The sequence below is a fragment of the Microcaecilia unicolor genome, chromosome 1, assembly GCF_901765095.1.
Source record: "Microcaecilia unicolor chromosome 1, aMicUni1.1, whole genome shotgun sequence".
NCBI lineage: Eukaryota > Metazoa > Chordata > Amphibia > Gymnophiona > Siphonopidae > Microcaecilia > Microcaecilia unicolor.
The window spans coordinates 652,068,500-652,091,890 of NC_044031.1; the positions used below are offsets into that span (position 1 = coordinate 652,068,500).

Sequence of the window (23,391 nt, forward strand, 5' to 3'; positions counted from 1 at the left end):
TATATAGCATAAACTTTTCGCAACTAATTCACTTTTTTGATTGACTTTCTATATGCTACTAGTGTACACAGGACTATACACTAAACGTGTATGAGATGGTCCCTGCTTGACAGAGCTTACAATCTTCCAAATAGCACACAATTTTGAAAAGAATCTGTGCTATCTGTGGCCCACTTCAGACTTAGCAAAAACTCTGATTTGGCTTATTGGATGCCCTTGGTCTGTGCTGTGGTGAAAAGGCTGTTAACACATACCAAGTTTGCTGACTCTTAATGGACATGGAATAACAAGTTAGTCATATCTGTAGTCTATTGAAGGGATTTTGGCCAAGGAAACGGGCAACTACTCATGCCCCTGACTGTCCTAATGAGTTTGGAGTGGCACTGATGGGGTCAAATTAGGTTTTATTGGCCGGTGTCAAGATATTTATATCCCTTGCATGTTTAAGAATTGTGTGCATGGTCCAGGGCTTGAGCTTCACTGAATGCCAATACATGCAAACTTTATTAAACAGGGACCAGTCAGCACATTTCATCAACTGCTTGGGGTTTCTGGGTCAGGAGTAGATGAAAGCAGAGACTTGGCCTCTTGTAGACAGATCTTTTTGGCTGAAGCCAGCATGCCTGGCTTTTCTAGCCCTTAAAAATAGAAATTATAGTCTGGGTCCTATTGTAGTCATTTCCTGGAGACTGGCCAGCATAGAAGAGAACCTATTCTGGCATAGATATGGAGCTCAACACTGCCATAAGAAGGTAAGTGGTGACTTGTCCCAGTCACAGCAAGTGTGAACCAGGAAGGCTTGAACTTTGGTGTCCTGGTTAGCAGGCCTGGTAATGTGTACCAGCTGATTTCCTGGAATGGTTTTCTGATAGCCCACTGCCCTGACACATTTGTAATGCTCCATGTACAGCTGACCTTTCTCTTCTAGATCTGGAACTAGACTATACTCTGTTTTTTCTTGACTAGAGCATGCACAATTTTCATGAACACTTTCTCTTTTTGCAGTGCCTGACTACACCATAATCTATTTCGATGTGCGAGGTAAGTGCATCCTTTAGTTGTAAACTTTGGCTTGGTGACCTGCAGAGGTGTTTCCCAAGTCCAGTCCTGGGGTACTCTAGGACCAGACTTGGGGAAACACTGATCTACAGATGAAATGCTTATCCAAGCTTGGGGGAGGGGTAGGTTTCACTTTCTGCCTTGTCCACAACCACTTTGCACATGGATGCATGCAGCCATACAGAGTCACCACTTGTGTAGGTTACCTTGAACTAATTGATTAGTTGAACAGTTTCTTATATGTAGGACCCTGTTTGGATATAGTTGCACCAAGGAGTGCAAATGTGGGCTTATCTGCTTGTCCAATATTGCTGGGAGGGAATGCTTGGGATGATAGTGAATCGCAGCTTGGAGAGGGAGTCCAACCATTGCACAAGTTATCCTGAAGGCGGAATACAAAATGTATGTAGCTTGTGGTTACCCAGGACTGAAAGTGGCTGGGTTATGGGGGAGGGGATGAGACAGACGTTGAGTAGCTGAGTGAAGCCCCTTAATACATGTTTATTTTCTAATATTTCCACCATTCATGTATTGTAAGCCACATTGAGCCTGCAAAGAGGTGGGAAAATGTGGGATACAAATGCAATAAATAAAATAAATACATCAGCTTAGGAGCAGTGGATGATTGGGGGTTTCAGACTGAGGGGGGGGGGGGGGGGGGGAAGGAGGCAGCAAAGCAGCTGGTGGGATAGGAGGGTACTACAATGAGTCAAGTTCACTAGGAAACAGTTTGAGAACAAGTAGCTTGTCTAGAAACATCCTCTTTCTAGCCCTGGTGTTCTGAACCCACCCAGCCAGTCTGGTTTTGAAGCTATCCACAATGAATATGAGATCCGTACAATGGAGGGAGTGCATAGATTTGTCATGTATATGAAAACCGGACTGGGTTAAGAATGCCTGTTCTAGGCATACAGATGTGGATTTCACACTTTGTACTTGGCATATCTCGATTGGTGCTGCACAGCTGCTTGTAGTGTCCTGTGTTAAACCATGGACTGCTTCTACCTGCACACATTGGAGAATGCATCAGTTTGGAAGAGGCTCCTGTGGTGTCAAGCAACTTCACCTCTGGCTTTGGTGACAGTGGACACTATTGGGAGGGTTTTTGTTGTCCGCTGTATAGAGCTTAACCACAAACCTGTACTGTGCCTTGCAGTGGGGGCTTTAGTTTTAGGACAGGAAAAATGTAGGTGGCACATCCTCTTTGCAGGAGCTGGCTTCTTGTTCTGCCAGGTGTGTCTGCACACTGCAGAGCTTATCAGCTGCCTTCATATAAGGGGGCGGTCTTGAGGCCCATCAGATCTTTAAATGTTTTGGCATGGCCAACTACTGCTGTAAATGTCATATCAGCATTGGGTGGAGTAGCCTAGTTAGTGCAGCAGACTTTGATCCTGGGGAACTGGGTTTGATTCCCACTGCAGCTCCTTGTGACTCTGGGCAAGTCACTTAACCCTCCATTGCCCTTGGTACAAAATAAGTACCTGAATATATGTAAACCGCTTTGAATGTAGTTGCAGAAACCTCAAAGGCGGTATATCAAGTCCCATTTCCCTTCCCCTTTCCTCCTGTGGTACTTAATTTATATTTGGACAAAAATACCACAGTTCAGTACTCCAGGTGTGTTCATTCTTGGTGTAATGTTATCACAGGTCTGTTCATTCCTGCTGTACTGCCCTTTGCTCAGACTGCAGAGTTTTGCAGAACAAAGAGGAATAATGCCAAAAAATGGATAGGACAGAAAACAGATCTAAAGAACTGACTTATAGCCCCTGTCACTGCAGCCCAGATCTTCCACCTACCTCCACTGGGGAAATGGCCTTGAAATAAGTCTTTAAGACCACTTTGAATTTCTTGTAGGATGATTTTTTTTTTTATTTTTATTACATTTACAAAATGTATCAAGTACACACCTTGAAATCAGAATAGATTATAAATCATTACAGAATAGTAGGAAACTTAATAATTACATTGATTTAAAATCACGACCATTGCTCATCTTTAGTCCTCTATAAGGAAGCAATTCCTCAATACATAGGAAAAAAATTTTACTTTTTAACTAAGTTAAAGAAAAAGGCGGCAGAGAAATTCTTGAAGGATGATTTCATAAGAACATAGTTGCCATATTGGGACAGACTGAAGGTATCAAGCCCAGTATCCTATTTCCAGCAGTGGCCAATCCAGGTCACAAGTACCTGGCAAGACCCAGAACAGTAAGGATTTATGCTGCTTTATACTAGAAATATGCAGTGGATTTTCCCATCTTAAAGAAGAGTCCATAAGTCATTAAGGAAATTATCCATATCTTACCACATTCTCTGGCAATGAATTCCAGACATTAATTACATGTGAGTGAAATATTTTCTGTTTCATTGCATGCCTCCTAATATTTTTGGAAAGAGTAAACAAGCAATTCACATCTACCTGTCCTCTCCACTCAGTATTTTATAGACCTCTGTCATATCTCCCCTCAACAGTCTCTGAGCTGTAGCGGCATTAGCCTTTCCTTACAGGGAAGTTGTCCCATCCCCTTTATTATGTCACCCTTCTCTGTACCTTCTTATTCCTCTATATCCTTTTTGAGATGTAGTGACCAGAATTGCACATAGAGGGGGGGCATAATCGAACAGGGATGCCCATCTCTGAGGACGTCCCCGTGAATGGGCAGGGCATCCTGTATTATTGAAACAAGATGGGTGTCCATCTTTCGTTTCGATAATATGGTCGGGACGCCCAAATCTCAATATTTTAGGCTGACCTTTAAAGATGGTCGACCTAAATGTTGAGATGGGCGACCTCGGTTTTCGCCGATAATTGAAACCGAGGACGCCCATCTCAAACGACCAAATCCAAGGCATTTGGTCATGGGAGGAGCCAGCATTCGTAGTGCACTGGTCCCCCTCACATGCCAGGACACCAACCGGGTACCCTAGGGGGCACTGCAGTGGACTTCACAAATTGCTCCCAGGTGCATAGCTCCCTTACCTTTGGTGCTGAGCCCCCCCCCCCCCCCCAAAAAAAAAAAAAACCCACTCACCACAACTGTACACCACTACCATAACCCTTAGGGATTAAGGGGGGCACCTACATGTGAGTACAGTGGGTTTTGGAGGGCTCATTTACCACCACAAGTGTAACAGGTGGGGGGGGGGGGGGGCCTGGGTCCGCCTGCCTGAAGTGCACTGCACTCACTACAAATTGCTCCAGGGACTTGCATACTGCTGTCATGGAGCTGGGTATGACATTTGAGGCTGGCAAAAAAATGTTTAAATTTTTTTTGGGGGTGGGAGGGGGTTGGTAACCACTGGGGGAGTAAGGAGAGGTCATCCCTGGTTCCCTCAGGTGGTCATCTGGTCAGTTCGGGGCACCTTTTTGAGGCTTGGGTCGTGAAAAAAAGGGACCAAGTAAAATCGGCCAAATGCTAGTCAGGGACGCCCTTTTTTTTTTTTCCATTATTGGCTGAGGACACCCATCTCTTAACGCCCCCGTCTCGTCTTTGCTACACTGCTGACACGCCCCTGTGAACTTTGGTCGTCTCTGCAACGGAAAACAGTTGAGGACACCCAAAATCGGCTTTCGATTATGCCGATTTGGGTGACCCTGAGGATTATGCCGATTTGGGTGACCCTGAGAGGATGCCCATCTCCCAATTTGTGTCGAAAGATGGGTGCCCTTCTCTTTTGATTATGCCCCTGACAGTATTCGAGGTGCAGTCACACCATGGAACGATACAAAGGCATTATAACATGGATGGTGATGGAATAAATTCCACAGGAGAAAAAGCAGAACAAGCTTATACAAAACAGCAACCTGCCAGAATTGCCTGCAGATTCTCCCCTTGAGCAGTGCTCTTGAGGACACTGATATCACCAGGGAAGAAAGATAGAGGAGCCCTGTATAAAAAGCTTTGTAGGTAAGCAAGAGACTCCTGAAATGAATCTTATGCTTCAGCAGCCAGCAATTCTGCTAAAGGGACAGAACATGGTCCGATTAGAGACATTGCAGAGCAGTCAAATGGCTTTTCCAAAGATCTTGGAACAGCCAAAGGTTAGCTGAATCCTGGATTCAATTGGATTAAGTAATTGATTAAAAACAAGGGTATGGCTCAATATACATAAATCTTGGAGGAATTTGGCGCACAATATTAGAGTATACAGAACTTTCAATGGTCATGCTACACTGCCAAGCTGTTACTGCTGCTTGCACAAATCCTGCATTGCACAGTTGTGCAGAATTCTCCAAGGAATAAATACATTAACCCACCATTTAGACAAGGCTCGACATGACTTAGACCATAAAAGGAAGATTGACTGTCTTGGAAACTTCGTTTCAAAAGTGAAGTCGAGTTCCTAACACAATTAAAAGTGGGGAGAGCCCAATAAGACTGGGAGAACAGGCCACCTGGAAATCCATAAAACAGGACTTCATAGCCTATATCTGCTACTAAGCACAAATTCATGGATTTGAAGGCTGGAGAAAGTGAATCAGTAAATGAGAAGCAAAATATTTGTTTTAACACCATGGTCCTATGTGAGAACAGGAAAGGGAGAAAATTGAACAATAATGAAGAAAGCTTTGGCACACCACATGTTCACCCATAAGACAAAAGGGAATACAAACTTGCAGTGTAGTTTCCTGAGGTAAACCAGTTGAGTACCAAGCCACTAATGTCGGTTTCAGAGAAATATTTAAGAAGGAAAGAATGATCTACATCAAAGCCAATGTAGAAACTGAGCACCACACAGTGCTGTCTATGAAGTTCATGGGCTAAAGCTGTAATGGAATTATCTGTGCTGTAAGTTTGCATAACTTGTAATTTCCAGCTAATGTTTTCTTTTAAAAAAAATCCTAGACGTTTTTGATTCTTTGGCCAAAAAAAATCAAAGGATACCACCTGGCCCCATTGACTCCTTGACATCTAGTCATTGTTTTAAGGGGATATAACTAATGTGGAGAGAAAAAAATGTAGGAACTTGGCTTTGGGATAGTAAATCCACCTGGGTGGGTGAAGAAAATCCCACGTAACCAACAGGGAAGTGGACCAAGGACTCCAGAGACTGGGACAGCCGGGTCAAACTGGGAAACTTTATTACAGACTTGACACAGATCTGTGTTTCAGCCACAGGCCTGCCTCGAGTTTGGCACAAGCTTTCTTCCCTCAGAAAAATGAATGAGGTGCTATACACTCAATTTCATCCAGTACCCTACACTGAACTGGAATGTGGTCAACGTCAGCATATGCTTGTCCTCCAAACTTCTTACACCCATAACCAAGGAACTGCTGCACGCTGGAATTCCCAAAATGGTCAACAGGTCCTCCTATTGTACTCATGAAAATCGAAGGGAACTTAGTTCTGTCAGTTTCTGCCAAACGGAAAATAAGGATGAGACTGACAGACCCTTGGCATTGTCCATCTTAAAACAATTTGTACTTTGGTATCTAGAATGAGTATTCTGCATAAAACCAGTAGTCAAAGATGGAGGAATACGAAGGACTGCATTAAATAAATGAGTTGAGGCTCTTTCTGCTTGGAGAGAGAGCATATAAATTGCAAGAAGAAACTGACACTAATGGGTTCTGGCTTTCAGGCTGGGTAATAGGTGGACAGGAGATTTGTTACTCATCCTGTTCTACCGTATTCACAAAACCTTAATCCACCAGGCAGACCTTGTTTCAGGCATCACATCAATGTTAGAACCCTTATCAGATGTTATAGTTAACCTTTCAATTTCAAAAGCAGATTCTATACACACCACTGACTTGATAGTCCTTGCATGCCCCAGAGGGAGGCTTTATTGATTTTAGAACTGAATTGATCAACTCAGGCCTTGACAAACTTTCAATCTTTCCCATGCTAAGCTCAAGAGCAGGAGGATGGCTATCAAGTTTCTTCAGCTGCTGGTTTTGCATTTTCCATAGCAAAAGAGCTTAATAAATTAGGCTCCTAATGCAGCACTAACCTTACATGCTGCTATGACCATAAACTTTTATTTTTATTTTATTTTTGTTACATTTGTACCCCGTGCTTTCCCACTCATGGCAGGCTCAATGCGGCTTACATGGGGCAATGGAGGGTTAAGTGACTTGCCCAGAGTCACAAGGAGCTGCCTGTGCCTAAAGTGGGAATCGAACTCAGTTCCTCAGGACCAAAGTCCACCACCCTAACCACTAGGGAACTTACAAAAGGAAAAATATATACAATATAATGAGAACAAAAGCTTAAAATACCTAACTATTATCTCCATAAGCAACATAATCATTCCCAATGACTGTCTTAAATAGAAAAAGCTAATTTGAGTGAAAAGCCAGGTTTTCACATTTTTAAAGCTTGGAAAGGGTTTCTGTACAGTTCTGCCAGGAGAGAATTCCCTGTAGTGTAGTAGGTACAGTCCCCATGAACTCTGATGAACTGTCTCCTCAGACAGAAGGCAATGCATGTAAATCTGGAAAGAACAGGTTGAGATTGAAACGTTATACCATGGCCTTCAAGATTATACATAGACTTTAAATTGTGTGTGCATCAATGAGTAACCAATGTAAAGTAATAAGTAAAGGTGTTAAACTCTGCCATTTACTCTTGTGCAATATAAGTTTGGCAGCTGTTTTTGACAAGCCAAGATAAAGGCTATTCCAATAGCCTTGATCCTGCTCCCTCTTCAGTGATCCCATTGCCCCAGTCTATCCCACCTCTTCCACTCAAGTTCCTCATTTCCACCCTCTGTACTCATCCTCTCGACCCTCATATACTTTTCACTGCCTCTCACCAGTCCCAACTCTGTGCCTATCCTTCCCTGGTCCCTAGACCATTGACGTGACTTCTACCTCATCTCCTGTTCTTTGACCACATTAAACTCCCATTTCCATCCTCATAAAACCCCTTCAGAGACCTCTCCTGATAACTCTTCCACAGCACACAATCCTGGCCTCACACATGCAGAATAGAGCCCTTGTTTCAAATAAAGGATAAGTAACCAAACACTAGTTAGTGCTTACTGAGCTTAGTAAAATAATGCACACTAAGTAGTTAGGATGTTCAGAACCCTTATTTTATCATCCTCACTTTAATATTCCTTTATATCTTGTTTGTCCTAATTAGATTGTAAACTCTGTTGAGCAGGGACTCTCCATGTTCATGTGTACGGCGCTGCGTATGTGTAGTAGCGCTTTAGAAATTAGTAGTTAGTGCTTAGTAAAATAATGCATGCTTTCTGCAGCTTAAAATGTTACCATGGGATGCACTCTGCCATCCTGCAGTAGTTTGGGCATCAGTGCATGCTGCCTGCTTGCTAAATAGATTTATTCTTAGCTCTGGGAACGGGGGGGGGGGGGGGGTGTCTTCACTGTTCAGTTAGCAGAGCTGCATTCCTTCACACTGATAGTGCATGGTTAACACATGAGCCCTTACCACCTACAAAATAGGTGTTAGGGGGCTCACATGCTAATAGGGAAAATTAGCATATGGCCACTACGAGATTTGTCCATTTTACCTAACTGTAGGAAAAATGGCCTTAGCGCACAGAATTGACCCATGTAAGCACACGCTAAAGCTGTTTTATACTACAGTTTGGCAAAAGGGTTTCTAAAGGTACTAGTGTAGACAAACTAAACTGAAACCGGAGATGCTGGACTCTGCATGCAGAGGAATTTCGTCTTGTACAGTGTAGGGTTACCATATTTTGTCCTCTGAAAAAGAGGACACGTCATGCCCCCTGTCACATATTCCCCCACCCCTTACTATCTACTGCCCTGGTGGTCTAGTGACCTCTTCGGGGCAGGAAAGAGCCCATTCTTTCCTGCCCGGAGTGCTGCCTGCCCTTGCCCTGCATCCGTCTCGGCTCGGAATTCAAAATGGCTGCCGAGAGTTGAAGTCTCGCAAGGCCGCTTCAACTCTCGGTAGCCATTTTGAATCCCGAGCCGAGACCGAGAAGGATGCAGGGCAAGGGCAGGCAGCACTCCGGGCAGGAAAGAGGGGGCTCTTTCCTGCCCCAAAGAGGTCACTAGATCACCAGGGCAGATAAGGGGAGGGGAGACCCACAGCACCACTCACCTGCCTGCCCACCCGTTTGTCCAGAAATCCGGACAATTAGGTGGGCGGGCAAAACCCGCCGGACGCCCCGGACATGTCCTCAAAAAGAGGACATGTCTGGAGAAATCCGGACATATGGTAGCCCTAGTATAGTGCAAAATAACACCAGTGGATATAAATTCTCAACTATCATAATTCAGTCACTAAACTGAAAATATTACTTTTTTTTTTTTTTTAAATCTTGTTCTCAATCTCAGGTTCTGCTTCCCTCTGTGCTCTTAACTGTTTTCAGGGTGTCCTGTTTTTTGCTATTTTTTTCCCATCTCCTTTCTTCTGCACTGATTTTTTTTTTTTTTCTTCCATTTCCATTTTTCTGCCTCTCTCAAATCCTAGTTTTCACCTCCTTCCTTTCTATCCATATGCAGCATCCTCCCTCCCCTATCTGTGGGCCCTCAAAACTTGTATGCATCTAAAAATGACGCAAAGAGTTTTTGGCTTTCAGAGAGGAGGTTAGGGCTATGGAGCCTCATTTCTACTGGCTTATCCCTGCAAATGTGTGGAATAGGGTAATATGTGTTTTTTGATCCAAGTCCATTTACGGACATTTATAGAAGCTAAAAATATCACCAAATAGACTGTAAACTAAAGACTGTGAATTAATGTCAGGTTAAGGCCAGGCCATTTACTGTTTATTTTTTTTCTCCTTAAGATACCCCTTGTATGAATCTCTCGCTCCCTACTTTTTTTGATTGTGGTCTAAGAAGGCATATGAAAGTTCTCACTGTTTTTCCCTTGTTTAACCAATATGCAATGTATTACCTGCTATTTTTCTGGTTTATAAATCTAACTTGTAAAAGAAAATGAAATAAAAAAAAAAGTGTGCATTTGCACTGTTTACATCGGGCTCTCTTCAGGTGCTAAAAGGCTTGTCCCTCTGTTGCAACAGGGAACAGTGTTGCCAGGTGGAAAATTTTTTTCCCACCCAATCCAGCGTAAAAACAGCCCAAAACCCGCCCAAACGCAAACCCCGCCCCTGACGTCACTAACCCCGCCCAAAACGTCACTAACCCCGCCCCCGCGGCCGAAAAAACCGCGGAAAAGAAAAAAAAGAAGCCCAAAAAACCGCGACCCGCGGCGGGCAAAAATTTCCCGCGGCGGGTCGCGGAAAACCGCCCAATTGGGCGGTAAAACCGCCCACCTGGCAACACTGACAGGGAAGGACCTTGGTGCTGGCCACAGCCTTGCCAGATTGAAAAATAATTTCCCACACAAAACCTGGCCCCTGCCATCACTAACCACGCCCACCGCAACCAGCAAAAATTTCCCGCAGCGGGTCGCGGAAAGCCGCCCAATTGGGTGGGAAAACCGCAACCTTGGCAACAGAAGAAGGTTGAAGAAAACAGATGAGATGAATTAAAGAAAAATTGAAGCCACTTTGTGGTTACTCTTTCCCCTCCTCCACCCGGCCGTCATTCAAGTACACTCGTAACAAAGCAAACAAACCTATGAGCTGCTGCATCCACGTTCTTTATTGCTGGTAGCATTTTTATTTGATCCCACGTATATTTTCAAACATGCCAGCTTGTTCATCATACTGATGTACACAGAGGAAGTATAACAAAACTACTTTTCATAGCTAGTGTAGTAATTATAAATTGTAATTGGTGTCATTTGGAGGGGCTGGTTAGACTCCCTAGCACGTGTTGTATTTGTACAGACACTTTTTTTTTTCTCCTGGTAAAGGGCCACTAAAACAGACATGAAAATCAGGTGCTCAACATGGTTTCTATCTATATTTATTTGACATTTATATCCTACATTTGACACGAATAAAGTTGAAACCTGGGAGCATTTAAAATCTTTTTTTTTTTTTTTTTTTTTTTTTCCTGGGCCTAGATCAAAAGAGTTTGTGGCAACTTGCTCCTTTTTGGAATACAGTGGTATATTATAAAAATGCACTTAATATATTACTACTTCTTAAAAAGATATGGAGGGCAGCGCTACCTTCATGCAGAAGTCCAGTCAGTCTAAATATGCCAACATTTTCCAATTCTGTGAAAAAGAAATGTCTGTTTTCAACAGCATTTTCTCAGTTACTACCCAAAAGCAAACACAATGATAACTTTTTTATATTACTGAATTATATTTTCTCAAATGTATTTCCAGTTTTGGCACAGTATGTCATCACAAGGACAAAATATAAGAGAACCAATGGTCTGCATTAGGGGCTTATAGCCCCTTTAGTTAATTTAACACAAATTAGAGATCTGTATGAAAGAATTTATTTTGACTTGTGTCCCTGAAACATGCTCAACAGAATAATCCATTCTTACAAAAGAGAGAAGGTGAAAGACGTGATTCCATGTGCCCCAATGAAAGTTTAATTTTACTTCCAACCTATATAACAAGGCTTCCCAAGGCACATTACAACGGTTAAGATGAACCCATCAGTAAACAGGATATCCTCATTGAAATTTGGCCATGTATTACTGTATTCTATAAAACAGTGTAGAAAAAAAAGCACAAAATAGTGCTGTTCCTACCAGCTATAATAACATTTGGCTTTTGCTATTCAGTAGCATTTGCTATTTTGGGTGAACTAAAATGGTGTCAAGCTCCACCTATTGGCTTCAGCTCATATAATGGACTAGTTCACTTCATCTCCTGTTCATCCAACCTCCTTAGGCCACAGTCTGATGTAAGCAAGGTCAGCAAACAAGTTTGTAGGACCCACGGGGGGGGGGGGGGGGGGGGGGGGTAGAACAAAAGCAAGGAGAAAAGTGAGGCAATACCAACTTGGGGAAGAGTGCCAATTTTGGGGTGGCACTTGCCAGTCCATGTGACACCTATGCTCAAGGATCCTGTTTTGTTTTTTTTTCTTCAGCACCAGCGCTTTGCCCCCCCCCCCCCCCCCCCCCCCCCCCCCCCCGTCTACCAAAACAGGTCTTGCTTTGCACAGCACAACTTGACTCAAGGTTGAGTCAAGTGGGGCAAAATTCTGAAGCAGGTCATATGATCCCAAATCTGTCATCTCATGAAACTTGAGACCCTACAACCTTCTGCAGTACAGCTTAACTTGACCAAGCCATGCTTCATGCTTTGAGAAGGAAGACTTGTTTTGGTAGTGGTAATGGAGGCATAAAAAGTGGACAAGGCCATAGTTCAGGCACCAGACTACAGCTAGGTGTCTGGGATCTGTCAAGCCCTGAATGAATTCAAAGGCTCCCACTGAATTTCTGATGGCTCCTGATCATCTAGCAAACTGGCTTTTCAAAATACTGATCAGTACAAAGTTAGGTTCTGAAAAACATATTAATGACATTGGCAACTTTCTGCTTTGATTATCTGAAGGCCTTTCTTTTCCATAGCTCTTCTGAGCATAGGACAATAGATTAGTAGCATTGCCTGGTCCATCAGACCACTTTATGCAGTTTTGTTGTGCTCTCTAAGGCCATTATGAGAAGGCATCAAACTTGCAGACCATATGGTACCTCCAGAGGTGTCTGCTGATTCTGGTAGAAGGTTCAGATCTGTCCAGTTGAACTTCATTACTGCTAGGACTAGTATTCTGCTGCTAATTCAAGCATCAAGACTTGTGTATCCACTAAAGTGACTAATTTGAGTCAGTGTTCACACTGCATCCTCAGTTGGGTGCAGTTGTCTGCAGAGCACAGTAGCTAATGAACACATGGCTTCTTTGTTTTAATCTAACAAATTAAATACTAAATTGAGTTAGTGCATGGCTTGCATTTAAGTTGCACTTTGAACATAAGAATAGCCATACTGGGTCAGACAAATGGTCCATCTAGCCCAGTATCCTGCTTCCAACAGTGGCTAATTCAGGTCACAAGTACCTGACACTCCCAGATAGTAGTAAGATTTCATGCTACTGATCCCAGGGACAAGCAGTGGCTTTCCCCATGTCCCTCAACTATGCGCTTTTCTTCCAGGAACTAGTCCAACCCCCCCCCCCCCAAATACACTAACCGCTGATCACATCCTTTGGCAACAAGTTCCAGAGCTTAACTATTCATTGAGTGAAAATTTTCCTCCTGCTTTAAAAGTAGTAACTTGAGTGTCTCCTAGTCTTTGAGTAAAAAGTAGATTTTGTTTATCTGTTTTACACTACTCAGAATTTATTCTATCTTAGAGACAGCCGTCTCTTTTTCCAAGCTGAAGACTCCTAACCTCCTTAAGCCTTTCCTCATTGAGGAGTTTTATCCCCCTTAATCATTCTGATTGCCCTTCTTTGAACCTCTAATTTTTGTTATCTTAAAGATAGTGACCAGAATTGTACACAATACTTGAGGTGTGGTCACACCATGGAGCAACAGACGCATTATATTTTCTATTCCTTTCCTAATCTAGTATTGTCTGCTTTTTTTGTTTTGGCTGCTGCCACACACTAGGCAAATATTTCAGTATATTGTCCATGATGATGCTTAGATCTCTTTTCTTGGGTGCTGACTCTAGGGTGAAATCAAATGATTTTTGATTATTCTTCCCAACGTACATTACTTTGCACTTGTCCACATTAAATCTCATCTGCCATTTGGATGCCCAAAATGCAAGTTTATGTTCAGGTACAGTAGACACTTGCTGCTAATTCAAGAACATTTTAAAGGAGAGAGTCACACTGTCACTTTAACTTGTCTTCATTATTAGAAAGCCAGTTTTTCAGAAAACACTTCTTTATGAAGGTGCTTTTGTTTTAGAAGCCGACTTGTATCCTCTCTAGATACCTGAAGTTTTCTTTCATATTGCAGGGCGCATGGAGATGGTACGTCTCCTCTTGTCTGACCAGGGCCAGGACTGGAAGGAGGAAGTTGTGGTCTTTGACAGCTGGATTCAGGGAGACCTGAAAAAGAAAGCTGTATGTATATATTAAAGAACGCGTCTTAAAATTAGGAATAAGATTACTGCCTTACTGCCATTTTCAGAGGGAACTTGATATTTAAAGCTGCCTGGGGGATATGATCGTAGTGACCCAAAAGCTTGTACTAAAACATTAAACTTCAAATATCCTTGCTGAAGCTTGGCTGGACCCAGATCTTAAGTTCTGCTGAAACCAAATTCATGACCAAAATTGGCTGCTCTAGTTTCAGTAGAAATCAAAACAGGCTGGGCCTGCTCCCTCCCCCCCCCCCTCCCCACCGGGGGGGGGGGGGGGGGGCTACCTTGGGCACCCTGGTGGTCTAGTGGCATAACAAGGGCAAGAGCAATTGTCACATTCGTGGCAGCCATTTTGAGATTGGAGCTGGTATAGTCAGGAGCAGCTTTAAATTGCTCCTGCCTATACCAGTTCCAATCCCAAGATGGCCACTAAGACTTTCAGCATCCCCAGAGTAGCCCCCTACACTTGAACACTTTGCACCTGTGATAAATGTGTGGTCCTATCAGCCCCAGACAGTACTCTAGAAAACTTAAATTGCCACTGTATCTCTTGTCTCTATACAGGAACATTCCCTCCACTTTGCAATTGACTGTTAATATAGTGGCCTACCCCTGTTACTGTCTCAAATTTTTAGTAATTTTTGCCTTGTTCCAAAGACTGTTGTCTCTCTCCCCCAGCTTCTGGAAAGCTCTGCACCACAACTATTTTTGGCCAGGTCCTTTGTCCCCAGATGGATTACATCAACTTGATTTCATAACTCTCAGTAGTTGGCTTGTATTCTTGCTAGCTGAGGATCTTGGCAGGCATGATGCCTCTCGCATGAATCCCCTAGCAACATGAACTTTTGACGCTTTCATGGTCACAATCTCCTTTCAGAATCTGAGGCTTGGTTTGATACTGCTGTCCCCTAACCACATCAAACTTGTTTCATTAAGCTGCTTGCCTCATTAAGTTGGCTGCTTAAGTACCCTGGTCAGTTGCCACTAATTATCACTTTTATTAGGTTATTCTATGTGCTGTGAATTAAATTTTCTTATCAGGTAACAGGATGAAGTAAATGTTTTGTTTTTTTTATTGTTCCTATGTCTAGTACTAGTGTGACTCTTGGGCTGCTGTGGAGGTGAGCATGCTAGGATGGGAAGTGGCACAGATTCTGCAGCATGTCCCCAGAAAAAAAGGATCAGGACTGTCAGCATGAATTTGCAACCAGGCCTATGTCATAACTTGCATGGAAAGAGTAGAGAATTAGACAGGACCTACAAACTTAGGGCACCATCTGACCATACACAGATTTACACAGGATTTTGCTGTCATGGGACTGGGCTGATGAATATCTAGCTTTGGGCAAGTCACTGTCTGCTGCCTCAGGTAAGCTGTCTGGGGACTGGACTTTGACCTTACACATGGTCAAAGTACTGTCCCCAGAGAGCTTACCTGAGGCAGCAGATGGTAACTTGCCCAAAGCTAGATATTCATCAGCCCAGTCGCATGACAGCAAAATCCTGCTTCCTTATCTTCTCCAAACCATTCCCGATGAGTGGGTACTATGTACTCTACCAGCAGAGGGAGACTGAATTGAGCAGTGCTCCTATATAAGGGACTGTGCAACCGGTCCCTGACCTGCCCAGTATTTGTCTTCCAGCAGAGGTAGGTGTGCTGTGCAACCCTGCTCCGTGTTGGTGGGTGCGCCGGTCTTGGCCCTTTTCTTAACCTGGGGTTCCCTTGGAGGGCCTTGGAGTTTTTTGGGTGGTTTCTTTAAAAACTAAATTTAAAAAAAAAAAAGAACCAACACTTCTGTGGGTTACGTAGAGGAGCAGCTGCTCTTGGGTTCTGGCCCCTGCACCTCTGGGGGGGTCTGGGCTCCGGGTCCCTCCTTCTCCTCCCTGCCATTAGGCAGCATGCCTCTGCCTTCTCCCCCTTCTCTCTGGGAGAAGTTCCTTAAGGCGGTGCCCTAGAGGGAATAAAGCACCATCCGTTTGAGAAAAAAAAAGTTCAAAGAGAAACAGGCTTACACAGGCAGGCACTGCAGCATAAATGCCAAACGGCCAGCGGCGTAGGAAGGGTGGGGCGGTCCGCCCCGGTGCACGCCGCTGGGGTGGTGTCGACTCCGCTGGTTCACTGCTTTCTCTGCCCCGGAACAGGTTACTTCCTGTTCTGGAGCAGAACAGGGAACCAGCGGAGCCGACGCAGCTCCCAGCGACGTGCACTCGGGGTGGAGCGGCCCTCCCGCCCGCCCTCTTTGGTAAGAATGCGCTCCGGGGGGAGGGGGGGGTGTGCTCGTGCCGAGGGGGTGTGCCGTGCTGCGAACCGCCCTGGGTGTCAGCCGCCCTCGCTACGGCACTGCCAAAGGCTGCCTGGTATGGTGATCCCCAACCTTGACATTAGGACTGGGGCAGTCTCTTGCATTTAAGCCAACTTCTATTGTAGCTCTTTTTACAGTTAAAAAGCATTACAGAATACTACTAACTTGTTGATCTAGAATAGTTTGATCTTTCTTTCCTGTAATTTGGATGGCATTCCTTTTCTCTATTTTTGATCATAAACTGTTTTGATATGACTTGGAGACGTTATGTTGAACAAGCCATAAGTGTTATGGGAGAAGTGAGACTTGAACCCAGGTACTCAGCCCTTTGCTCTGATTGGGTCACTGCATCTGCACTTATAAGAATGTGGCCTTTTGGCTTGAGATGCTAAACTTTTATTCCTCACAGGTGTTTGGCCAGCTGCCAGCATTCAGAGATGGTGACTTTGAGCTTTATCAATCAAATGCGATCCTGCGCTATCTGGGCAGAGTTCATGGTGAGTCTTGTGATTGGGTCTCTTGAGTTTGGTGTGCTGTGGTCAGCAGCTGGATTTCAGCATACCTGCTGGCTGCTGCTCATCCCAGCTGTTTGGGAAGAGTAAAGTGCTGCTACCATATGTAGTGTTTGCATGTATTTGAGTTGGCTGTGTTTTTTGGGTAAGACTAGTTCTTTAAAGCGGTGTTTCAATTTGGGTACAGTTAAGCTTGACCTCCATGCTGTCATCTTTAGGTCTCTATGGAAAGAACACAAAGGAAGCAGCTCTAATAGATATGGTCAATGATGGTGTTGAGGATTTGCGTGTGAAATATCTTCAGTTAGTCTACCAGAACTATGTAAGTAATCTGCCCTTCTGCTCAGCTATTTCAGGGACAAAGTGGGATCAGCAGCAGATCTGATACCAGCTGCCTTCCCTATAGTCTTATAAGATAATGGCAATGCCTCAGCAAATGATAATGGGCTTGTACTTGATAATCTGATGGGTAATCTACTCTTGGTAGCCTCCATCACGGCTAGGCATCTGCCTAGGACAAAGGTTCTCTAGTCCTCAGGATATGCCCTTCCAGTCAGGTTTTTAGGATACCCACAATGAACGTGAATGAGACAGATCTGCATACAATACAGGTAGTACATGCAAACTTGGCTCATGCATATTCATTGTAGATAATCTTGAAAGCCTGACTGGCTAGGTGTGTCTGAGGGTTGGGTTGATAGTGCCTTGACTAAGGTAGCACTGACAGCCAGATGCACTAAAGTCGTCGTTAGAGCCATTCCCTACCGAATTCCATAGCGAATCGGTAGGGAGTGGCAATGCATCAAAAGGGAATGCAAATGAGCTGCTCGTTGCAGCTCACTTGCATTCTCTAATCCCTCATAAAACGGTCAGAATCGGCTGGTAGAGCATGCGCAGAGCAGCCAAGCATTATGCTGGCTGCTCTGCACATGCCAAGGACATGGGGGGGTGGGGGGGAACCCAACCCCAACCCAAACCAACGTGCCTATGGATGTCCTTCATAGACGGCGTTCCCACCTCTCTTGAAATGACAGCTTCCCCACCATCCTCTGCCGCCCTCCCAGCGCCTCTCACCCCCGTGTGAAGGCGCTGCACCGGCCGCAGCAGGCAACAGCTGATCGCTTGGCTTTGGGACTTCCCTTCTTTCCTCCTTGGTTACCTATGCAGGTAACTTACGTCAGACGAGGGCGGACCAAGGAGGAAAGAAGGGAAGTCCCGAGGCCAAGCGATCAGCTGTTGCCTGCTGTGGCCGGTGCAGCGCCTTCACACGGGGGTGAGAGGCGGTGGCGGGGACGACCTCAGGGGCGAGGCCACGGGGGTGCAGAGGATGGCGGGGGGGGGGGGGGCGGGGCTGCAGAAAGCTTTCAATGGAAGGGGGAGCGGCGACCTCGGGCAGGGGGGACGTCGGAAGGGGAAAAAAAAGCAGTGCTTGTCGGGGACGTCCTTGAAGGACGTCAGGCACAAAACGCGCAGCTTTTTTTTAATCCTTCCCACAGCAGCCCCTGCCTAATGAGAGGTGCAGACCTCACGTTAGGGTTTCCACCGTAAGGGACTTGGTAAATGTTGGTACATATCATTATAATAGCCTTGCAATGGTACTGCAGCTCATGATTTGCATTCTGTTTTCGTTAGCTGCTACCGTGATCGGGAAATGGCGTTTGCATGCTAGGGTTTACTACTTGCTCGTTAAGTTTAGTGCATCTGGGCCTGATAAAGCAGTCAGTACACATATGGCAGGCCTGACATACTGCTGAAAGTTACTGTTGCAGGCTTGGGTGGAGTGAGGTGGTGGTGGTAGTGACAGGTTGAGGGGAGCAAGCCTGGCAGGGATGGAGATGGAAAGACAGGCATGCGGAGTAATAGGGAGACAAAAGCAGAAAAATGGAAAGATCAGATATCTGAGGTAGGGAGAGGAAGTGGCCTAGTGGTTAAGGCAATGTACTAAGTTGTAGGGGAGGAAGTGAACATATGGAAAATGGCCAGGAGATCCTGGGAATAGAGTTGAGAAGATGAGTGACAAATAGAAATGAAGATAAATTCACTTTGCTATTCTAATTTATTGATTGAAATGTTAGCCCCTATTACAAAATCTTTTCATTTGCACAGTATAGGGGAGATGTCAGTTTCTCCCTGGTATTGCACTGCATTCAGCTGGCATAGACTTCAGTTTAATTTTTGACTGCATATTTGTTCTTAAATCTGTGGCTAATTCTCTATTTAGGGTCTATCAGTGTTGCAGCTCAGAATCTGTAGTCCAGCTTGTTCAGTTTTGCCAGTGTTTTGATCTAGAACAGGTGCAGGCATAACCCAGTCAAGGTTAAGAATGTTGCAATGAATATGTATGAAATTGTTGAACTGTTTTCAATATACGCAAATTTCATGCATAGTCTTAAACTTGACTGGGTTGTAGCCAGTGATGTGCTGGAGCAGGCTCTCACAGGCTCGCAAGAGCCGGTTGTTAAGTTTTTAAGAATTTTGGGAGCCGGTTGTTAAAGTAGGGCCCTCCATGGCTACTTTAACAACTGGCTCCCAAAATGTGGGCTTGGGCCCCCTGCTAAATTATCTTGTACTTTGCTGGTGGGGATGCTGAGCCCTGCCAGCCAAGTAAATAGACTACTGCTGCTCCCCGCTCCTTGTTTCCAGCTCTGGGCAGCAGGCTGGGACTTCTTGAGCATGTGAGAGAAGTTCCAGCATGCTGCTCAGAGCAAGATGTTGGGAGTGGTGGCAGTCCATTTATTGGCTGCCAGCAAAGGTATGCCTAGTGTGTCCACACAAAGGGAGGGAGGAGAGAGAGGCAAGTGTTACTCCCCCACCCCACCCCCGGCCACCCCTGGCCCTTCCAACTGCAGAGCTGGCTACATCCGGAGAAAGAGCCTGTTAAAAATTTACCAGCACTCCCCTGGTGGTAGCCCTTGACTGTGGTTCTCACCCTGATCTAGAATCCATACTAATATTTTTATTGCTGCTCCTGAGTCTCTTTATATAAGGCTTTGATTTACTTAAGATGCTTGGTACTAGTGAACCTGTTGCTGAGATGAAATGGGCATTTGTATGATTCTGTGGGGAAATGTCCTAGTTCTCTGTACCTATTTGGCAGTTAATTCAGGTATTTTTATAATTACCATGTTAGTACACAGGCTCAGGGCTGGCTCAGGGATATCTTCCTTCATCCTAATACATGTCTGGAATGTTTTAGTCTCAAGGGACTGAGATGAGAACATAGGTCACTGGTTATAGCTCTAACCTAGTTTTACGTCTAATAGCTCATAGACTAAATATGCAGCTAAGTCTCCCCCTCAGATTTAAGAATTGTGTACACAGCCTTTATCTGAATATTTGGAAGCAAACTTAAGCAGTGTTGCTGCATTGTAGCAGCAGGCACACTATAGCTTATTGCTTATCCGACATTGCTGCCTGGATGTCCAACTGCCACCTGAAACTGAACATGGCCAAGACTGAGCTCATTGTCTTTCCACCCAAACCCACTTCTCTCCCTCCAATCTCTTTCAGTCGATACCTCATCCTCCCTGTCTCATCTGCCCGCAACCTTGGAGTCATCTTCGACTCCTCCCTCTCCTTCTCTGCCCATATCCAACAGACAGCCAAGACCTGTCGCTTCTTTCTCTATAACATCAGCAAAATTCGCCCTTTCCTCTCTGAGCACACCACCCGAACTGTCATCCACTCTCTCATTACCTCTCGCCTTGACTACTGCAACCTACTCCTCACTGGCCTCCCACTTAACCATCTATCCCCCCCCTTCAATCCGTTCAGAACTCTGCTGCGCGTCTTATCTTCCGCCTAGACCGATATGCTCATCACCCCTCTCCTCAAGTCACTTCACTGGCTTCCGCTTAGGCACCGCATACACTTCAAGCTTCTCCTACTAACCTACAAATGCACTCAATCTGCAGCCCCTCACTACCTCTCTACCCTCATTTCCCCTTACGCTCCTACCATAACCTCCGCTCACAGGACAAATCCCTCCTCTCAGAACCCTTCTCCACCACTGCCAACTCCAGACTCCGCCCTTTCTGCCAAGCCCCCTCCCTACCCATCTTCAAATCCTTGCTCAAAGCCCACCTCTTCAATGTCACTTTCGGCACCTAACATTATACCGCTGTCCAGGAAATCTAGACTGCCTCAATCTTCATTGACTGCACTTTTTGTCCTTTAGATTGTAAGCTCCTTTGAGCAGGGACTATCCTTCTTTGTTAATTGTACAGCGCTGCGCAACCCTGGTAGCGCTTTAGAAATGTTAAATAGTAGTAGTAGTATCAATGTCCACATTAAGATTTAACAAATAACCCCTAATGAGGGTTATTTGAATAGCCCATGTTTTCAGTGCATACTGGCACTTTTATAACATGCATATGCCAGCCAGCATTCAAAGGCAAACCTGCACTTGAACAACTAGGGGCCAGAATCAGGTACTCTGAGGTTTTTCACCATTTTGGGTCAGAAGGCATGGTTTGCCTAAATTTATACTATAACATTGCCTATGGGGGGGGGGGCTTAGGGATTTGTTACATTATGCCATAAACTAGTAAAAGCCCATTTCTGACACAAATGAAACTGGTGCTAGCAAGGTTTTCCTCGGAGTGTGTATGTTTGAGAGAGTGTGGGCCCCCCTCTCGCAGGGCCCCCCCAGCCATCCATGTCAGCAACCTACCCCCCCCACCCAGCGCATCAAACCCCTTCGCCACCTGCAGCTGCCACTGGTAACGCTGTTCGGCCGCTGCTGCTGCTTCTCCTGTTGAGCAGCAGCAGCTGGTACAAAAAGAAAAAAACTTTTTTTTTAAACATCAAGCGCGGCACCACAGCGACGTGAGAGGCGAGAGGAGCGGCTGCAGAGCAGACAGCCAATGCCTGATGGCTGGCTGCGGTGCCGCGCTTGATGTTTAAAAAAAAATTTTTTTTTTCTTTTTGTACCAGCTGCTGCTGCTCAACAGGAGAAGCAGCAGCGGCCAGACAGTGTTACCAGTGGCAGCTGCGGGTGGGGAGGGGTGTTTGATGTGCCCTGGGGGGGGCTTGGGTGATGCGCCGAGAGGGGGGCTGGCTGCTGTGATGCGCTTGTCATTGTTTGCGCCGCTCTCTGCCTCTTGCTCCGCATGTTTCCCTACTCATCCCCCTGCCTAGGAATCAGCTGTGAGTGACGTCAGCCTGGCTATGGAGCCTAGCTCAGCAACTCCAGGAGCCACGGGCACAGGCAAGTACCACATTAGAATGTTGGTGGTGAGAATTATTATATAGATTTGCTTAGGAACACATACCATCAAGAGCTTGTAAATGTGCTATAGATTTTAATCTGATTGTACCTGTGACTAAATTCAATGTTCTTCACCAGGACGATGGCAAAGCAGATTATATTGAAAAACTCCCCAACGACCTGAAAGCATTTGAACAACTTTTGACAAAAAATGGAGGTGGGAAAGGATTCATTGTGGGAGATCAGGTACATATCCTCCATTCATAAATATTTGCCTTTACAACCCCTCATGTAGACGGTGTCAATATAGGTCCCTAATCACTCACAGATGTTCAGATGTTGAGCAAGCCCCTCAAGTGAACATGTTTTTACTTTGCTGTACTTGTAGCGTGTCTAGGATCTCTAGGTACAAGATGCCGTGATAAACTTTCTAGGACAGTGTAAACATGCTTTAACTTGGCATCACAAGATTATCCTTCCCCTTGATGTCGGCATTTTTCTATTACCCCAGATCAAGTTGTAGTTTAGCACTCTAAACCACTCTGGACCAGTTTCTGAAGTACCAGCTGATAATGGGCCTGTTAAGAGCGTCTAGGAATAAGAATGGGCCTGCTACTATGATCTACTTGGTGGTTGCAAGTAACCTGGACTAGCTAATGTCACAGGATACAGGGTTTGGACCATTTGGTCTGACCCAGCATGGCACCTGTTTTAACTGTAGTTGATGTTCATGTGTTCCCTTTCCATGTAACTGAGTCAGTTTAAACCTAAATACTTTTTTACTTCTAGATCTCATTTGCTGATTACAATCTTCTGGATATCCTGATGAATCACCAAGTCCTTGCTCCAAACTGCCTACATGACTTCCCTATGCTAAAGGCATATGTGGCACGTGTCTCAGCCCGCCCTAAGATAAAGTCCTTCCTGGAGACTGATGCACACAAGAAGCGCCCCATCAATGGGAATGGCAAGCAGTGACTTCAACAGGAGCTCAGCCTGGGCTTTCACGCTGCTACTGCCCAAAACTGCAGGGTTCCTGTGTTCATGGTAGCATTCTGTAGCTGGTTTCTAGCTGCTCACATAGAGGATGGATCAAACCTTATAAAGAAAGTAAATGTGAATCTCGTTTATAACAAAATGTAACTTTAGTCAATAAAACTTTGGCAAAGCCCACATGTCATGGTTTCTGACTTTGGCCCTGTTAATGTTATACAAGAATATTCAGTCTTGTTATGGTAGATCTTCTCCCTGTGCTGTGCAGGGGTGTTAGGGCTTCACAGATAGTTGGAATAAGCTTTTATAATCTATAAACTTATTTATCAAAAACCAGGCATTGAGCATGTCCTTTAAGGGTGACTGCAGGCAATGTACTTTTCCACATTGTCAGGGCT

At 44.9% G+C, this 23,391-nt stretch overlaps 1 protein-coding gene across 1 annotated transcript in view; it reads left to right on the top strand.

The window, feature by feature from the left end:
* The window catches only part of GSTP1 (glutathione S-transferase pi 1), a 31,818-nt gene extending 8,637 nt beyond the window's left edge, over positions 1-23,181 (top strand). Inside the window, exons 2-7 of the mRNA XM_030186012.1 lie at positions 1,006-1,041; positions 13,850-13,956; positions 16,689-16,776; positions 17,010-17,113; positions 22,139-22,246; positions 22,790-23,181. Coding sequence (XP_030041872.1) covers positions 1,006-1,041; positions 13,850-13,956; positions 16,689-16,776; positions 17,010-17,113; positions 22,139-22,246; positions 22,790-22,978 — 632 coding nt within the window. The 3' untranslated portion in view covers positions 22,979-23,181. The remainder of the gene's footprint in view (positions 1-1,005; positions 1,042-13,849; positions 13,957-16,688; positions 16,777-17,009; positions 17,114-22,138; positions 22,247-22,789) is intronic.
* Positions 23,182-23,391: the final 210 nt, after the last annotated feature.